The following is a 15,715-nucleotide window of genomic DNA, read 5'->3' as shown; positions in this document are numbered from 1 at the left end:
GTGTGAGACCAACTAGTCAGTGATGAATGACAGCAGAACAGGCACCCATCCCGTTTCAGAGAAGCGGGGCTGCCAGCCCCCCCTGCTTGCACCAGCACCCTCCATTGTGTTTGCATCACCATTGCTGCAGCTGCACGTTTGCATGGCACAGGCCTTGCCCCAACACAAGCATCGAGTCTCAAGCAAAGTCACTCATGTGAAGGTCGACCCAAGATCAGCACCTGCTGGAGGAAGCGCCATTGACCCGAGCATGGCTCTGAGAGCTACTGGAGACAGGCAGATCTGAAATACGCAGTTAAGGGGGGAGAGAAGCATGAAGCCAATGTTAAGAGGAGGCTGAGTGGAGGCTAGAAAGCGGCGAGAGAGAAAGCACAGTTGGCATCTACATCTACGGAGAGGGAGGGGCTGGGTGAGCGCTTGGCCATGGCCCCCTACCATCATGCTCCTCGATATAGGGCTTGGGTTTCTTTCTCAATTTGGACTTCTTCTTACTGTTCCTTTCCAGGAGTTCTTTAATGTGCTGAGTCACTGGGAAACAAACAGAACGATGAGGACAACGGAACGGGACACAAAGAGAGGGAGAGGGAAACACAAGTTCAAACATAAAACTGAAAGCAAAAGGGCAGGCGGCCTGGTTTCCAAAGCCAGCAGGCTCAGGGAAGCCGTTTCAGATCCACCTGGGCACTTTTGGAAGAGAGGCAGAATGCATTTGTCTCCATCAGGGTAAATCTATCGTAAACAGCAGGCTGACAGGCAGAAACTAGCAAGTGCAGTGAGCCAGGCCGTTTTTCTCAAAAAAAATCTAGTGGTGAAAATACTTACCTGACGTCTACCCTTTTTGGTGCTCCTGCAATCCCCCCCCCCGCTCCTGCTGCTTCCTCTTTCCTGGATTAGTCACATGGCTCAGTTCACACAATAAATGGGGTTCAAGTCACATGACATAAGCTCTGTTTGTATAATGATGGCACCAAGGGCAACTGAGAGCAAGGGCAAACAAAGGCAATGCAGAGGAATAAATAACTGAACACTTTCCACAAGGAGTATTAGAAGGGGGGGGAAAAACCATTAGGGAGTAAGTAGGAGTGAGAGTGTGTGTAGTGCTGTATAATTCCTATACAGGTAAAATTGGCTTCCAGAATGCACCTTTTAAAGTCACCTATGGAGAGTGTAATGTGGCCAGAGGTCATGTGAAGCCAGTGAAGAGTTCCTCTGAGCAAACAGAGACTGCCCTTTCCTGATCACCACATGCATGCAAACCAGGATGGAGGGCACAGCCCCTTAATGATTTTCATTGACATGTATGGTTTTCAAAATGCATCAACTGCCTGAAATCTGCACACCTGCAACACTGCACCTGGCTCCACCTGCAACACTGTCTTTTTCAGGGACAGGATCTATACTGCACACACCGGCAGAGATAACATCACAGGAATCCAAAAGAACAGAGAGAAGCCACAACTTTTTTTCCAGAAAGAGGGTCTCGCATCAGCCTGTGAACCCCAACATGCAGAGATGCCAAACACAATTATTTTATGCCTTGCGTCTGGGGTGAAGGGCAGCACTGTCTCAACTATAAGACCAAAAGAATCTCTCCCTAATCCCCAGGGAACTCCAATGAGAAGCTTTCCCTTCTTTCCCCCAGAAAGGAAGCAATCTCAAGCGCTCATTGGCCAGGCAGTGAGTCTGCATTTGCAAGGAAGTTGCCTTCATCTGGGCTGTCCGTACAAGCACCAGGGAGGGGGATATCAGCAGCACACCAGAAATATCACTGAAGTGACACCCTTTTTGGAACAGATGTAAAAGCCCCATAGTGCACAGACAGTATGAAGACAGAGCTGATCACCCTCTGTGATGTGGGCCGCTCGGATCACACAAGAGATCAGCATACAGTCAGAATGTGTGTCTTTATATGCAAACATGCAGGCACACACACAGGGTACACATCACATCCAAAACACACCTCAACCCTTGAGAAATCTTCTTAGCATCCTATCATGAGGGAACATAAATGCATTTGCCACACTGGTAACCCAGTACTCAAGGACACCCCTTTCTGGAGAAGGCAGCCAGTCACTGTCTCATAATTGTCTGTGGGACCTCTTTGGGGAAACAAACAGCTGGAATTTTATCTGAGACAAATATTTCTGAAAAGCAAGCCCTCCCCTATCAACAGCTCCAGCAGCACAGAAAGCAAGGCTCCTGTTGACCTCAAGTGGCACAGGCAGAGAACAGATAAATTTATACAGGTGACAATGATCAAGTGTAGATGGGGCCCAGCTTTCTCCCCCCACAGACAGGGAGGAGACAGAGGCTCAATGACAGACAGTAGCCTTCCAAAGAGAAGCCAGCAGTGATTAGTTCAGCTCTAATCATCACATTGTGCAAGAAACAAATTTCATTTGCCCCATGTGGGCATAGCAGTCTGGGTGTCTGTTGGCCACAAAGCTGAATGGGGCCCCCCACATTTCTCCTTCAATCCATTCCAACCCCTGAGAGAGAGAGGGGGGGGGCCCAGGGCAATTTCTGAGTTATGAAAATTACTCCCCCACTCTTCCCCCCTCCATGTCCATAAAGTCAGAAACAGAGGACCTCACTGTTATGCAGAGTGGGACTAGGACTGTGTCCGTGCATCTGTGACAGCGCAACTCCACCAACCAGCACTCCTCCCTCTCTCCACTAATTTCCAAGCCCTGAATCCAAGAGAGTGGGATGTTGCATGCATGAGAAATCTCATGGGTAATTATCAGCACCATGGCTGGCTTTGAAATCTGGGCCATGTGTGGGTGGATGCGGAAAAGCGAACAGGAGGAGCTCCCTTCAGTCTATCTACTCGTCAAGTTTCACATTTACTGATAACTGGACAGTCATGCTGTTTGTAGCACGAGTTCATCGCTTGCTTTGCAGATCAATGCACCCATGTGCAGTGGGCTGGCAGACTCTGCGACTATCGAACTGTGACTCAGAGAACCACCGTAGTATAGTGATGAGGGTTCTGGACCAAAACAGAGATGGTCCAGGTTCAAATCATTGCTTGGTCAGGAAGCTCATTGGGTGTCCTCAGCCGATCTCTACCTTTCAGTCTAATCTGCCTCACAGAAGGGTAAAGGGATGGAGAAGGGAATGATCACCTATGCTATTCTGAGTTGCTTAGTGGCAAGACAGAGTAAAAATATAAATGATTATAATTAACAACAATATTGGAATCTCAGCCTTGTTTAGTGGCTGTGGACAGATTTTCAGGAGGCATCACTCACCTACCTTAAAGCAAGGTGGAAGCTCTGTGAATTTACAGCCATCCAGGCTGAACTGGTGGAGATGAGCCAGAAAAAGCAGTGAGAGTCAACAAACACTTCCTGTCAGGAAGCCAGGGGCACCATCAATGCCAGCAAGGCAGCTGCTCTGGCATGCCTTGCAGAAGCCAACTGTTGACACCAATTTCCAGGCTGCTTATCCACCAGTCCAGGCTCTCTCTTCAGCAAGGGCCCCACTTGCACCACCTCAGGCATGCCTGGCCAGCCAAAGTGTCACGCCACTTCTGATTGTGATCCCATTAGCTGGCACGGCACAGTCTATGGCTGGAGGTTAACAAGTGGAACGGCTCCTCCTGAATTCCTTTACAGATCTTCCAGCATGTCCCATCTTCATGCAATTGAGCCTGGGCAGCTGGCTGTGAGACCTGACTGGTGTTTGGGGACTGGTCCTTAAGACATCATCAACTTCTGACCACTCCAGCTCAGAGTACTGTGAGGGGAAATGGTTCATCTCCTCCTCGTGTTCCCTGTGGATTCTCTCTTAAGCCAGAGATCCACTGTTTTCCCTCACCCTCAATGCACGCAGCACCTGTCATGATCATGGGCACTGTTGTATGATGCCAGCTGCCCCTTTAGCTGCAGGTTCTAGAGGCAAAAGGCATCCGCGCTTCTGTGATTCCTTGCAGCTGCACACATGTATCAGGCCTGAGGTATCAGGAGCTACTACAGGCAGCAGAGAGACACATGGGACTAACAGCACTGGGGAAAAGAGGCAAAGCCTCCACAGACCAGTACCAGGCCCCATGTGGTTGCTGGGGTCCTCACTCCCCAACTGAGGAAAAGGGTTCAAAGCTCCAACCTCAATCTACAGTCTTTATTTCCTTGGCTATCTACTCAGAGGAGTCTTCCACTTTCTCCAATACCATTTCTCAGTGTTTTAGCATTGAGTGCAAGGAGTGGTTGATGATGCCAGGAACATGGCTGCAATCAGTGTGCACACACACAGAATAAGTGCTTTGGAATACGGATTTAGTACCAACTACAGGCAATGTATAGTTTCAGGGAAGCCCTGGCAGAATCTGTACACTCTCATTTGCAACTGGAAGCTGCTGTCTGCCACTGGCATAAGAAAAAGAAGAATATAAGAACATAAGAACAGCCCCACTGGATCAGACCATAGGCCCATCTAGTCCAGCTTCCTGTATCTCACAGCGGCCCACCAAATGCCCCAGGGAGCACACCTGATAACAAGAGACCTCATCCTGGTGCCCTCCCTTGCATCTGGCCTTCTGACATAGCCCATTTCTAAAATCAGGAGGTTGCACATGCACATCATGGCTTTTAACCTGTAATGGATTTTTCTTCCAGAAACTTGTCCAATCCCCTTTTAAAGGCATCCAGGCCAGACGCCATCACCACATCCTGCGGCAAGGAGTTCCACAGACCAACCACACGCTAAGTAAAGAAATATTTTCTTTTGTCTGTTCTAACCCTCCCAACACTCAATTTTAATGGCTGTCCCCTGGTTCTGGTGTTCTGTGAGAGTGTAAAGAGCATCTCTCCATCCACTTTATCCTTCCCATGCGTAATTTTGTATGTCTCAATCATGTCCCCCCCTCAGGCGTCTCTTTTCTAGGCTGAAGAGGCCCAAACGCCGTAGCCTTTCCTCATAAGGAATGTGCCCCAGCCTAGTAATCATCTTAGGAGGTGGGGGCATTTTGCTATTCTTATTTCATAAGTGAAGGTTTTGTATTTAATGCATGCTGCTTTGGAGACCATTTAGGCTGCAATCCTATACACACTTTCCTGGGTGCAAGTCCTATTGAGTATAATGAGACTTGCTTCTGAGTAGACATGCACAGGATTGGGCTCTTAGTCGAACACGTTTCTCTGTTCTGGAACGAAATGAGTTCCATTAATTTTTTTTTACTCTGTACCATAATAGTGCTGGCACTTCAAATTTACAACTGAGCTCCTTAAGATGATTTCTGCCCCCTGAACTAGAAATTGCTACATTACCTATAAAATACGTAAGTTTTAATAACATCAGCAGAAATTCCCACCAAGGACACACGGCTCTGGAGACAGGGATGTGCCTTATGAAATATCCTTCGTTAAAGTGGAGGCTGAATATCTAGCACCGTTTGACCTGGGGCAAAGGGTGCCCAGAGGTGGGCTGAGTACTGGATCTGCTGCTGTTCCTCCTCCTGCTGCAAGCCCAAAGACATAAGAGAGGGCCTGTTGCTCACACTCTCTGCCGCCCGCTCACAGCCCACCCACACTCTGACATCTCAAAGACTTGCAGATGAAGGACAAAGGATGTGACATCACTCAGCCCAGAGCAAAGAGAATGGGGGAGAAACTGCACCCAGTCAGAACAACATGTTCTTTGTTGTGCCCAGACGAGCTTTGCCCGGCTTGCTGCTCAAGTGTTAGGACCAGGATTCTGTGCCTCTGCACAGACAAGTCAGCAAGAAGAGAAGTTCAACTTGACTGAAAGGAGGAACACTTATACCTCCTGGTCTTCTGTGGCACGTTCCAAGATCCGTGTTCCCCAAAGTGTCAACCATGGACCCAAAGAGAGTTTAGGGTGACAATCCTGAACTGACAATCTCTAAAAGAAGCTTAGCACATGACTTGTAAGAGAAAGGATAAAAACCTCTATAGCCTCTTCTAAGTCATTTTCATCACCTAGAACTCTCTTTTCCAGGTATCCGGACTTTTTAACCTCCTCCCTATTCACAAAAGCACAAAGGATGCCTGGAAAGAACACTTAAGGTAGGTGCAGTCTGCTTTTGCCCATGCTTGATGTGCAGCGTTCAGGTTTTGCAGCAGCAAGGAGAGCAACAGCAGACCTTGCACCAAGCCCCCAGGTTCATTTATGCTGAAGATTATCATTGACTCAGTGCAGGAACTAACACAAGATGCATCCCTGTCCCTGGAGATCTGACATGGTGCACTCACTTCTGCAAACTCCTTTGGCCCTTGGGGTGACTTGGAGTCACCATTTGGTTCGCAGGAGGAGAATTAAGGTCAGCAGAGATGATTCTCACTGTGTAGAACATGCCACACTCTGCAATGTTCACATGAGCGTAAGGTTCAGAGGGTGTTCCCTCTTGAAATAAATCCATGCCTGCTCCTTCCTCTCCTGGAGGCCCTAGTTCTCTGGCCCTAGTTCAACACAGGGTCATGGAGACACCAAAAATCACTTCTGCAGACAGGCTTTAAACTGTCCAACTGTAGGAAAGTTGGAATCCGCTTCCTGTGTGGGTCAGCCAGATTGCGTGGCAAGGACCCATGGCAGCAGCACACAGAGAGACAGGCCATATGCAATTCTGTGGGACCAGAGTAAAAACAAGGCACTGGAAATAGAAATCATCTTCTTGATTGTCTCAGCTGTTCCTAGATCAGTGATGGTGAACCTAAATGACACATGTGTCATGGACTCTCCGCTCACAACAGGAGAGGAAACTGAACGCTTTCCACATGCGCTGCCTCCGGCGCATTCTCGGCATCACCTGGCAGGACAAAGTTCCCAACAACACAGTCCTGGAACGTGCTGGAATCCCTAGCATGTACGCACTGCTGAATCAGAGACGCCTGCGTTGGCTCGGTCATGTCATGAGAATGGATGATGGCCGGATCCCAAAGGATCTCCTCTATGGAGAACTCGTGCAAGGAAAGCGCCCTACAGGTAGACCACAGCTGTGATACAAGGACATCTGCAAGAGGGATCTGAAGGCCTTAGGGATGGACCTCAACAAGTGGGAAACCCTGGCCTCTGAGCGGCCCGCTTGGAGGCAGGCTGTGCAGCATGGCCTTTCCCAGTTTGAAGAGACACTTGGCCAACAGTCTGAGGCAAAGAGGCAAAGAAGGAAGGCCCATAGCCAGGGAGACAGAACAGGGACAGACTGCACTTGCTCCCGGTGTGGAAGGGATTGTCACTCCCGGATTGGCCTTTTCAGCCACACTAGACGCTGTGCCAGAACCACCTTTCAGAGCACGATACCAGAGTCTTTCGAGACTGAAGGTTGCCAATACAATACAAAGGTGACATGCCACAGCACTTTGGGTGACACACGAGTGTTCACCAACACCTAACAACAATTGAGTTTGTTTTTACTCATATTTCATTTTTGCAATTACTTGACATTTCTTCATATAATACGAATGATTGGACTGTATTTTTTAAAAAAAATCAATGAACATGTACTCTTTTGTGGGGGGAGGGGTGACATGCCAGCAGTGATGGACCTGTCCTCAAGGCAACCCGGGGAAAAGGTCTGCGATGCCGCCGCCCCTACACGATGCAGACCCCCTATACTCAGCAAGCGTGACAGAGCCTTGCGTAACTCCAGAACCATCTGGGGAAGTACTCTGAGGCTTCCGCGCGGTCTTCAAACTACCAGAAAACCAGAAATACAGTGTCTGATCATGTCTGCAGCCTCAGTAAGGCTTCCCAAGTGGTCCTAGAGTTATGCAAGCTCAGCGCCAAGGGCGTTTGCCCAGCGCCATGTCTGCTGCTCCATGCCAGCAGAATCAAGTTAGGCATTTTCTGAATTTTTGGCATGCCAAGCCCAAATGGTTCACCATTACTGCCATAAATCTTCATGAGAGCAATGTTCTGCTTGAAAGAGTGTGGATGAGGCCCCCTCAAGGCTGCTGGAGGAAGATTACCAGAGGATGGAGACAGGACCCTCCCCATTAGTAGCAAACCCAGCATAAATAACACAAAATAGCAAGACGGAATGAATTATGCAAACTTGTTGCCTGCCCCATGCAAGCCCATTGCAGGCTTCATCTAAGTCTTGTTGCAGAGTTTTCATTTTTCTTCCCCCCAGCACAGAGCCAGCAGGCTCAGTCAGGGAAGCAGATTCATACACTCCTGCAGTTATGTAGGAAATTGACTACACGGAACCTATTTTCAACAGCAGCCAAACAATTCAATTAGACTTTGGTGAAGAAAGGACACATTCAACTTAGAAGTTTATTCACGGTCTTGGTGTGATTAGAGCTGAAAAGCTCCACATCTTTCCAACCGTTTTATGTTCTAAGCCTGTGTATCTCAAACTGTGGTTTGGGATTCACTAGGTGGCTCATGAGCCAATTTCATGTGGGTTCCCATTCATTTCAATATTTTATTTTTAATAGACTGGATGCTCCCATGGTACATGACTGCATTTGGGGAAATATTACAGATCTGTACTTTTAACAGGCTACTATGTAGATGCTTTTAACAATGATAATGAATGGGACTTACTCCTGGGTCAATAGACCTCAATAGATGGGAAACCTTGGCCTCTGAGCAGCCCGCTTGGAGGCAGGCAGTGCAGCACGGCCTTTCCCAGTTTGAAGAGACACTTGGCCAACAGACTGAGGCAAAGAGGCAAAGAAGGAAGGCCCATAGCCAGGGAGACAGACCAGGGACAGACTGCACTTGCTCCCGGTGTGGAAGGGATTGTCACTCCTGAATCAGCCTTTTCAGCCACACTAGACACTGTGCCAGAACCACCATTCAGAGTGTGATACCAGAGTCTTCCAAGACTGAAGGTTGTCAACAAAACTCCTGGGTAAGTGTGGTTAGGATTCCAGTCTAGGATTGTTAAAACTCTTCCTGCTTGATGATGTCACGTCTGGTCATGATATCACTTTTGGCAGATCCTGCTAGATTCTCATTCTAAAAAGTGGGTCCTGGTGCTCAAAGTTTGACAACCACTGTTCTAAGCAAAATGCATTCAGCAGATCAACCTGGTCCTGAAGAGCCTCTTACTCCTTAGAACGCACTGGTGAGGCTGCTTCCCCTTTCTGCAGCAACAGAGCAGCAGCCTTCTTCTCTTTCAGAAGCATCACAAGCTTCTCTCATCTGAACGGATGCTTCCAGGTGGGGGTTGAGCTACAAGAGTTTTCATAATTAGGTTTTGCATGTCTGTTGATCCTAAGCTGCTCGTTTTCAGGTGCTTTTATCTGGCAATAACAAGACCAGACAAGCCAAAACACTAATGCCAAATCACAGAAATTAAGTGGAGGCAGCACCTGATATAGACAATATAGGGCCATAGCTGGAGTCTCATGAGCACAGCTGAGGACAAAGGGCAGTGCAAACAAAACAGTCGTAGGGTGCAATCCTAACCCCTTATGTCAGTGCTTTCCAGCACTGGAACAGCGGTGCCAGTGGGACATCTGCTGCATCTTGCAGTTGGGTGGCACTCACGGAAGCCTCCTCAAAGTCAGGGAACGTTTATTCCCTTACCTCAGAGCTACATTGCTGGAAAGCACTGACATAAGGGGTTAGGATTGCACCCACAATTGTTTAACCAGGCTTGAGCACTTCAGACCATGCGAGGGGATGCATCTCTCTCCCTTCTCCACTCTCTCCATTCTGAAGCACAAATTCCATCCCATTCTTTAGCCAGCCAATTGGGAAGGGCAGGCAGCACAGATAATGCAGCTTGGGTATAAGCTAAAGTTAAACATTAGGTGGTCAATATGTTCCACTGGGAATTTATATTCATGCCAAACATGAAAGCCACTCTAATGACATTCTCATTATGCAGTTTCAGATCCTCCACTGAAGAGACGTCGCACTCAAACTGAAGGCTCTGGTGCTACTATAAGGTGAAGGCTTTTAGATGAAGGTTTCCAACTCTGGCGCTCACTCTGCAAGCAACTCAGAAAAAGGAGAGGCAGGAGTAGCTGCTGGACAGAATGATGGGCAACGTGGTATTGAGTCTGAGGAAACCAGTGTTGTTAGTGGAACTGCCATCCATTTCAACACTACTCAGGGTCTTCTTGTCTCTTGGTGTTAATATTCAAGACAGTGACGAAGAAGGCATTGCGAGAGATGGAGATTTCCACGGCTGGCATAGATACTGTGTAGCTGATGACTGTTCCCTCAGTCTGCATGCTGACATGGGTGCCACGACTGGAGCCGCAGCAGCAGTGATGGTCTGTCTCCATACCGAACTGAGCTAGCCCAGTGATTCTTGAACTTTTCTGGCTTGCGCCTCCCCTGATCCTTGTGGCCATTGGCCACAGCTCCCCATTACAACAACTCACCTCAGTTACCCCCAAAATGGGGATGAAGGTGTTATAATTATACACTAGAAACAAGGCTGCCAGCACTCTTGAGGCTGAAATCCTAACCACACTTACCTGAGAGTAAGCCTCATTGAACAAAATAGGACTTACTTCTGAGTAGACCTGGTTAGGATTGTGCCCTAAGTTTGTTAGCAGCACACCTGGAGGGTTTTGGAAAGGGAGGGGGGAAGTGATGAATTTGCTGGGGGAGGGGAAGACTTTGTTTTGTGTATTTCTGCTAATTGCAAACTGATGCAAACTGAGACCTAGAGACTGTTTGGCTGGAATCCTAAACCCACTTTCCTGGCAGTAAGTCCCATTGAACACAATAGGACTTACTTCTGAGTAGACCTAGCTAGGATTGTGCCTTTTGTCTTACAATAGCAGCCAACAGAGTACCCCCCCCCCTCCAAAGGAGGCAGGAGGAAAAGGGGGAATGGCTCAAAAGGAATGGGGATTTTAATTTTTAATCAATTTTTGGAGACAAAGCCATCAAGAGTGGCTTTTTTTTTTGAAGGGGGAGGAAAAAGAGAAAGGTGAGGATCCTTGGTTAAGCTGACACAGACCCCAAGCTTATGTAGGTCTACTCAGAAGTAAGTCCCATTTGAGTCAATGGGGCTTACTCCCAAGAAAGTGTGGAAAGGATTGCAGCCACACACAGCAGGATCACAACTCACCCCAAAGTAGATGGGGGCTGCTCACACACACACACCCAACATGCAGATGCCACTCCTGTTCCCCCAGGCAAGATGGAGGGATGCAGGCTGGGGCATTTGGACACCCCACCACTAGGAGCAGAGGAAAGCGCTGCACTGCCTGTACTTACTCTTCCCTCCCAGTTTGAAGCCTGCCAGGAGCGCCCCTGTGCTGATGAGATGCAGCACCTCTGCACTCTTCTCTCCTCCAGCCTTGACCAGTTCCCCCCAGGCAAGATGGAGGAATGCAGCCTGGGTCATTTGGACACCCCCCACTAAGAGCAGGCTGGCTCCCTCCTTCGCTGAACTTACTCTTCCCTCCCGGTTTGAAGCCTCCCAGGAGCCCTGTGCCCTGTGCTGATGAGATGTAGCACCTCCACACTCTTCTGCTCTCCTCCAGCCTTGCACAATCCCAGGGCAAGGGGCACACTGGGAAATGTAGTCCCTGGGTCAAGGTTGCACATGGAGAGAGCTCCATGATGACATGTGGCACCTCTGCCGATGCCCAGTCAGCCTTCTCTCCCACCTCCCCCCACCATGTTGCACACGCCCTCCCCACCTCACGCTGCCCCACCCACCTCTTTCACAGCTGAAGAAAAGCAGCAAGTCAGCTGGCAGCAAGTACAGCTGAGCAGAGCAGAGCTCTGCAGAATCAGCTGCAGCCACCTCTCTCCCCAGTTGCCTCACAACGCCCCTATTGGATAGCCACGCCTCACTAGGGAGGTGGGACGCACAGATTGAATACCTCAGTGCTAGCCCATTGAAAAGTGTGGATTTGGATAAGGAAAATGTAGAAACTCCAAGCATCTCAACACCAAATCCCAGTGAGAGCACCAATGTGGGGCTCTCAGGCTAAGATACAGCACAGTGGTTCCTAAACTTTTTAGCATTCAGACCACCTTAAAAATAAAGGTTTCACTTTACTAGGCACTCAAGCCTCTAGCTATAAAGGTACCTTAGATACTCTATAGTAAGTGAAATTTTTGCCAAATAATCAAGCTCCAATTATCACTTCGCCTTATCTCTGGGTCAATCAGAGGGAAAGCCTTTCAACTCTGAAAAGTTTCTCAAGTGACAGACATGCGCCAAGTTTCTCAAGTAGCAGGCAGACTTAGAAGCAATTTGTTTCTACAGCAACTGGGACCTTCCAGCCAAAGTTAACCTTTTATTCTCCTTCCTTCTGCTACAACCTGGTTCTGCTTTGCAAATGCTTGAACCTTTGCTTGCAAAGCAGGTCTGTTTTTTGAAACACCAGGATGGGACCCTCCTTCCCAGGCTACAATTCAGTGCACCATTACTTAAGAATAACACCCATGGAAAGCAGAGGGTCTACTTCTGAGTAAAAAGGGTTGCAAATATATGTAGCTGCATCTCTCTGCTGCGAATTGAATTGCACACTCCCAGTTATGTGTTATGGGTTGTATGTTGTACGTAGAGTTTCTGGCATACCAGACACCTTAAAGGTGGATTTGATTCATGGTTCTCCTGCAGTGGTTCCCACCCTTTTTCACTTGCATATCCCTTGGAAGCCCATTTCCATAAATTGTACCCTTCATATTAGCAAAATGTTTGTAATTAATAATACAAGCCCTCCTCTCCTCTATACGAAAGCCCAGACTTCATGTATTTATCACAGTGTTTTCTCTTTTTGAGCCAAGGTACACAAAGTCATGGACAACCTCCAGTTCATGCTCAGAAATTGTAATGCAGGGAGGTGAGTCCACATCCTGAACCATGACCTGTGTTTTCTTCAGGCTGATTGTCAGTCCAAAATCTTGGCAGGCCTTGCTAAAACGATCCATGAGCTGCTGGAGATCTTTGGCAGAGTGGGTAGTGACAGCTGCATCGTCGGCAAAGAGGAAGTCACGCAGACATTTCAGCTGGACTTTGGATTTTGCTCTCAGTCTGGAGAGGTTGAAGAGCTTTCCGTCTGATCTGGTCCGGAGATAGATGCCTTCTGTTGCAGTTCCAAAGGCCTGCTTCAGCAGGACAGTGAAGAAAATCCCAAACAAGGTTGGTGCAAGAACACAGCCCTGCTTCACTCCGCTTCGGATGTCAAAAGGGTCTGATGTGGAGCCATCGAAGACAACAGTGCCCTTCATGTCCTTGTGGAAAGATCTGATGATGCTGAGGAGCCTGGGTGGACATCCAATCTTGGGGAGAATCTTGAAGAGGCCGTCTCTGCTGACCAGGTCGAAAGCCTTTGTGAGATCTATGAAGGCTATAAAGAGTGGCTGTCGTTGTTCCCTGCATTTCTCCTGCAGTTGTCTAAGGGAGAATACCATATCAGTGGTGGACCTGTTGGCTCGGAATCCACACTGCGATTCTGGATAGACGCTCTCTGCAAGTACCTGGAGCCTCTTTAGTACAACTCGGGCAAACAGCTTTCCTACAACGCTAAGGAGAGAGATGCCGCGGTAGTTGTTGCAGTCACCCCTGTCACCTTTGTTCTTGTACAGCGTGATGATGTTTGCATCCCTCATGTCTTGAGGTACTCCACCTTCTCTCCAGCAGAGACAGAGGATTTCATGCAGCTCAGTGACGATGATCTCTTTGCAGCATTTTAGGACTTCAGCAGGGATGCTGTCTTTTCCAGGTGCCTTGCCAAAGGCAAGGGAGTCCAGGGCCACGTGAAGTTCTTCTAGGGTTGGTTCACTGTCAAGCTCTTCCAGCACAGGCAGGCACTCAATGTTGTTCAGTGCTTCTTCGGTACACTTTGTGTACCTTTGGCTCAACGATCTTTGACTTTGTGTACCTTGGCTCAACGATCGTGTACCAACGATCTTTGACTTTGTGTACCTTGGCTCAACGATCTCCGACACTCATTCTCTCGATACCGAGCTAAACAAGCGCATCGGTAAAGCAGCTACCACGTTTTCCAGACTCACAAAGAGAGTCTGGTCCAACAAGAAGCTGACGGAACAAACCAAGATCCAGGTCTACAGAGCTTGCGTCCTGAGTACACTTCTGTACTGCAGCGAGTCATGGACTCTTCGCTCACAACAGGAGAGGAAACTGAGCGCTTTCCACATGCGCTGCCTCCGACGCATCCTCGGCATCACCTGGCAGGACAAAGTTCCAAACAACACAGTCCTGGAACGTGCTGGAATCCCTAGCATGTATTCACGGCTGAAACAGAGACGCCTGCGTTGGCTCGGTCATGTTGTGAGAATGGATGATGGCCGGATCCCAAAGGATCTCCTCTATGGAGAACTCGTGCAAGGAAAGCGCCCTACAGGTAGACCACAGCTGCGATACAAGGACATCTGCAAGAGGGATCTGAAGGCCTTAGGGATGGACCTCAACAAGTGGGAAACCCTGGCCTATGAGCGGCCTGCTTGGAGGCAGGCTGTGCAGCATGGCCTTTCCCAGTTTGAAGAGACACTTTGCCAACAGTCTGAGGCTAAGAGGCAAAGAAGGAAGGCCCATAGCCAGGGAGACAGACCAGGGACAGACTGCACTTGCTCCCGGTGTGGAAGGGATTGTCACTCCCGGATTGGCCTTTTCAGCCACACTAGACGCTGTGCCAGAACCACCTTTCGGAGCGCGATACCATAGTCTTTCGAGACTGAAGGTTGCCAATACAATACAATACAATTTCTCTTTTTATCTGTTTGAAGAACAGAAGACTCTGCCTTTGCACTGTTTTGCACCAGAAGTGTGCTGAGAAATTCTGGGTGATTGATCACTTTCCATATTATGTTTCAGCTTTTTTACTGTGCTGGTTTTCAATCACTGGTTCATACATGAATTGATGACCAAAAACTAGCTATTGTTGGGGCTTTCACAGCCAACTAGCTACCTCCCTTCCTGCCTTGCTGGTCCTTGCAAGGCATTCTGGAGCATGACCTGCATTATGCCATTCTTTTTCAAGTACCCCTAAAGGTCCTGTTGAATACCAGGTTGGGAACCACTGTTTTACTGATATGTTGTTTACAGTGCACTTACTCTGATAGTGCTTACAAAAAGGTGGTGAAGACCAGAATTTAAAAAGACTTTCATCCACAAAGTAACAAGGCCTAGATTTGTTATTTGGTTTTAACGTAAAAAGCAGGACTCTCAAGAAGTTGAATTTCGTGCCAAACTACACACAGATGTGCCCAACAGCAAAATGGTTTCCCTGCTCTCTGGAGGTCAGTGTGTAGTTAAGCCAAACAGGCAAACCTGGTGGCTGCTATAGCAGAGGGTTACATTACAAGAGGCAATAAAAGGCAGCAACAGAAGTAATGCATTCTCACACCCCGTTAATGAAATCATTTTGTTCCTCCTGCTCATCAGGCAGAGAACATTAACTAGGGAGGCCTCAGTCAGGAGTTGGTATGTGGTTTGGTGCTTAATGATTGAGAATAACAGTCCTGTGTTAACAGCACCTAGAATAACCAATTACCAGCTCTAACTGCAGAGCTGAACCGCAAAAGGGGGGCAAGCGGGGCTGGCTGATGAATCAAGGATTGCCATATTGCAGCTGACATTTATAGTGAAATGACACACTTAATGGAACATGGATGAAATACAACCTGCAAAAGAGGCAGCAGCTGCCATTTCTGACTCGCCAGCATAGCATGGGGGGAAGAGTTGGGGGGATGAGACTCCCTCAGTCTTTGCTTCCTCCCTGGTGAGCTCCCAAGCTCCCATTCAGGTGCGCTGATCTCGCTTCCTGAGAGTGCACAATCCTTCCGCGCATTTTTCTGC

The 15,715-nt window shown here is 48.4% G+C and overlaps 1 protein-coding gene across 4 annotated transcripts in view; it reads right to left on the bottom strand.

Annotated features, from left to right (window-relative positions):
* ARHGAP39 (Rho GTPase activating protein 39) overlaps nt 1–15,715 on the bottom strand; it is a 202,929-nt gene that overhangs the window by 50,624 nt on the left and 136,590 nt on the right. For 3 of the 4 annotated variants that reach the window (XR_010794423.1, XR_010794422.1, XM_066626498.1), the window contains exon 6: nt 436–528. The exons of the other annotated variant lie outside the window; for it this stretch is intronic. Coding sequence is in view for 1 of the 3 variants with exons in the window: in XM_066626498.1 (XP_066482595.1) it covers nt 436–528 (93 nt within the window). In the remaining 2 variants the exon portion in view is untranslated. The remainder of the gene's footprint in view (nt 1–435; nt 529–15,715) is intronic. 4 annotated transcript variants of the gene reach the window in all.

This window comes from Tiliqua scincoides, chromosome 4 (assembly GCF_035046505.1).
Source record: "Tiliqua scincoides isolate rTilSci1 chromosome 4, rTilSci1.hap2, whole genome shotgun sequence".
Lineage (NCBI taxonomy): Eukaryota > Metazoa > Chordata > Lepidosauria > Squamata > Scincidae > Tiliqua > Tiliqua scincoides.
Note: the sequence above shows the minus strand (reverse complement) of the source record. Positions and strands in the feature narration are given on the sequence as shown.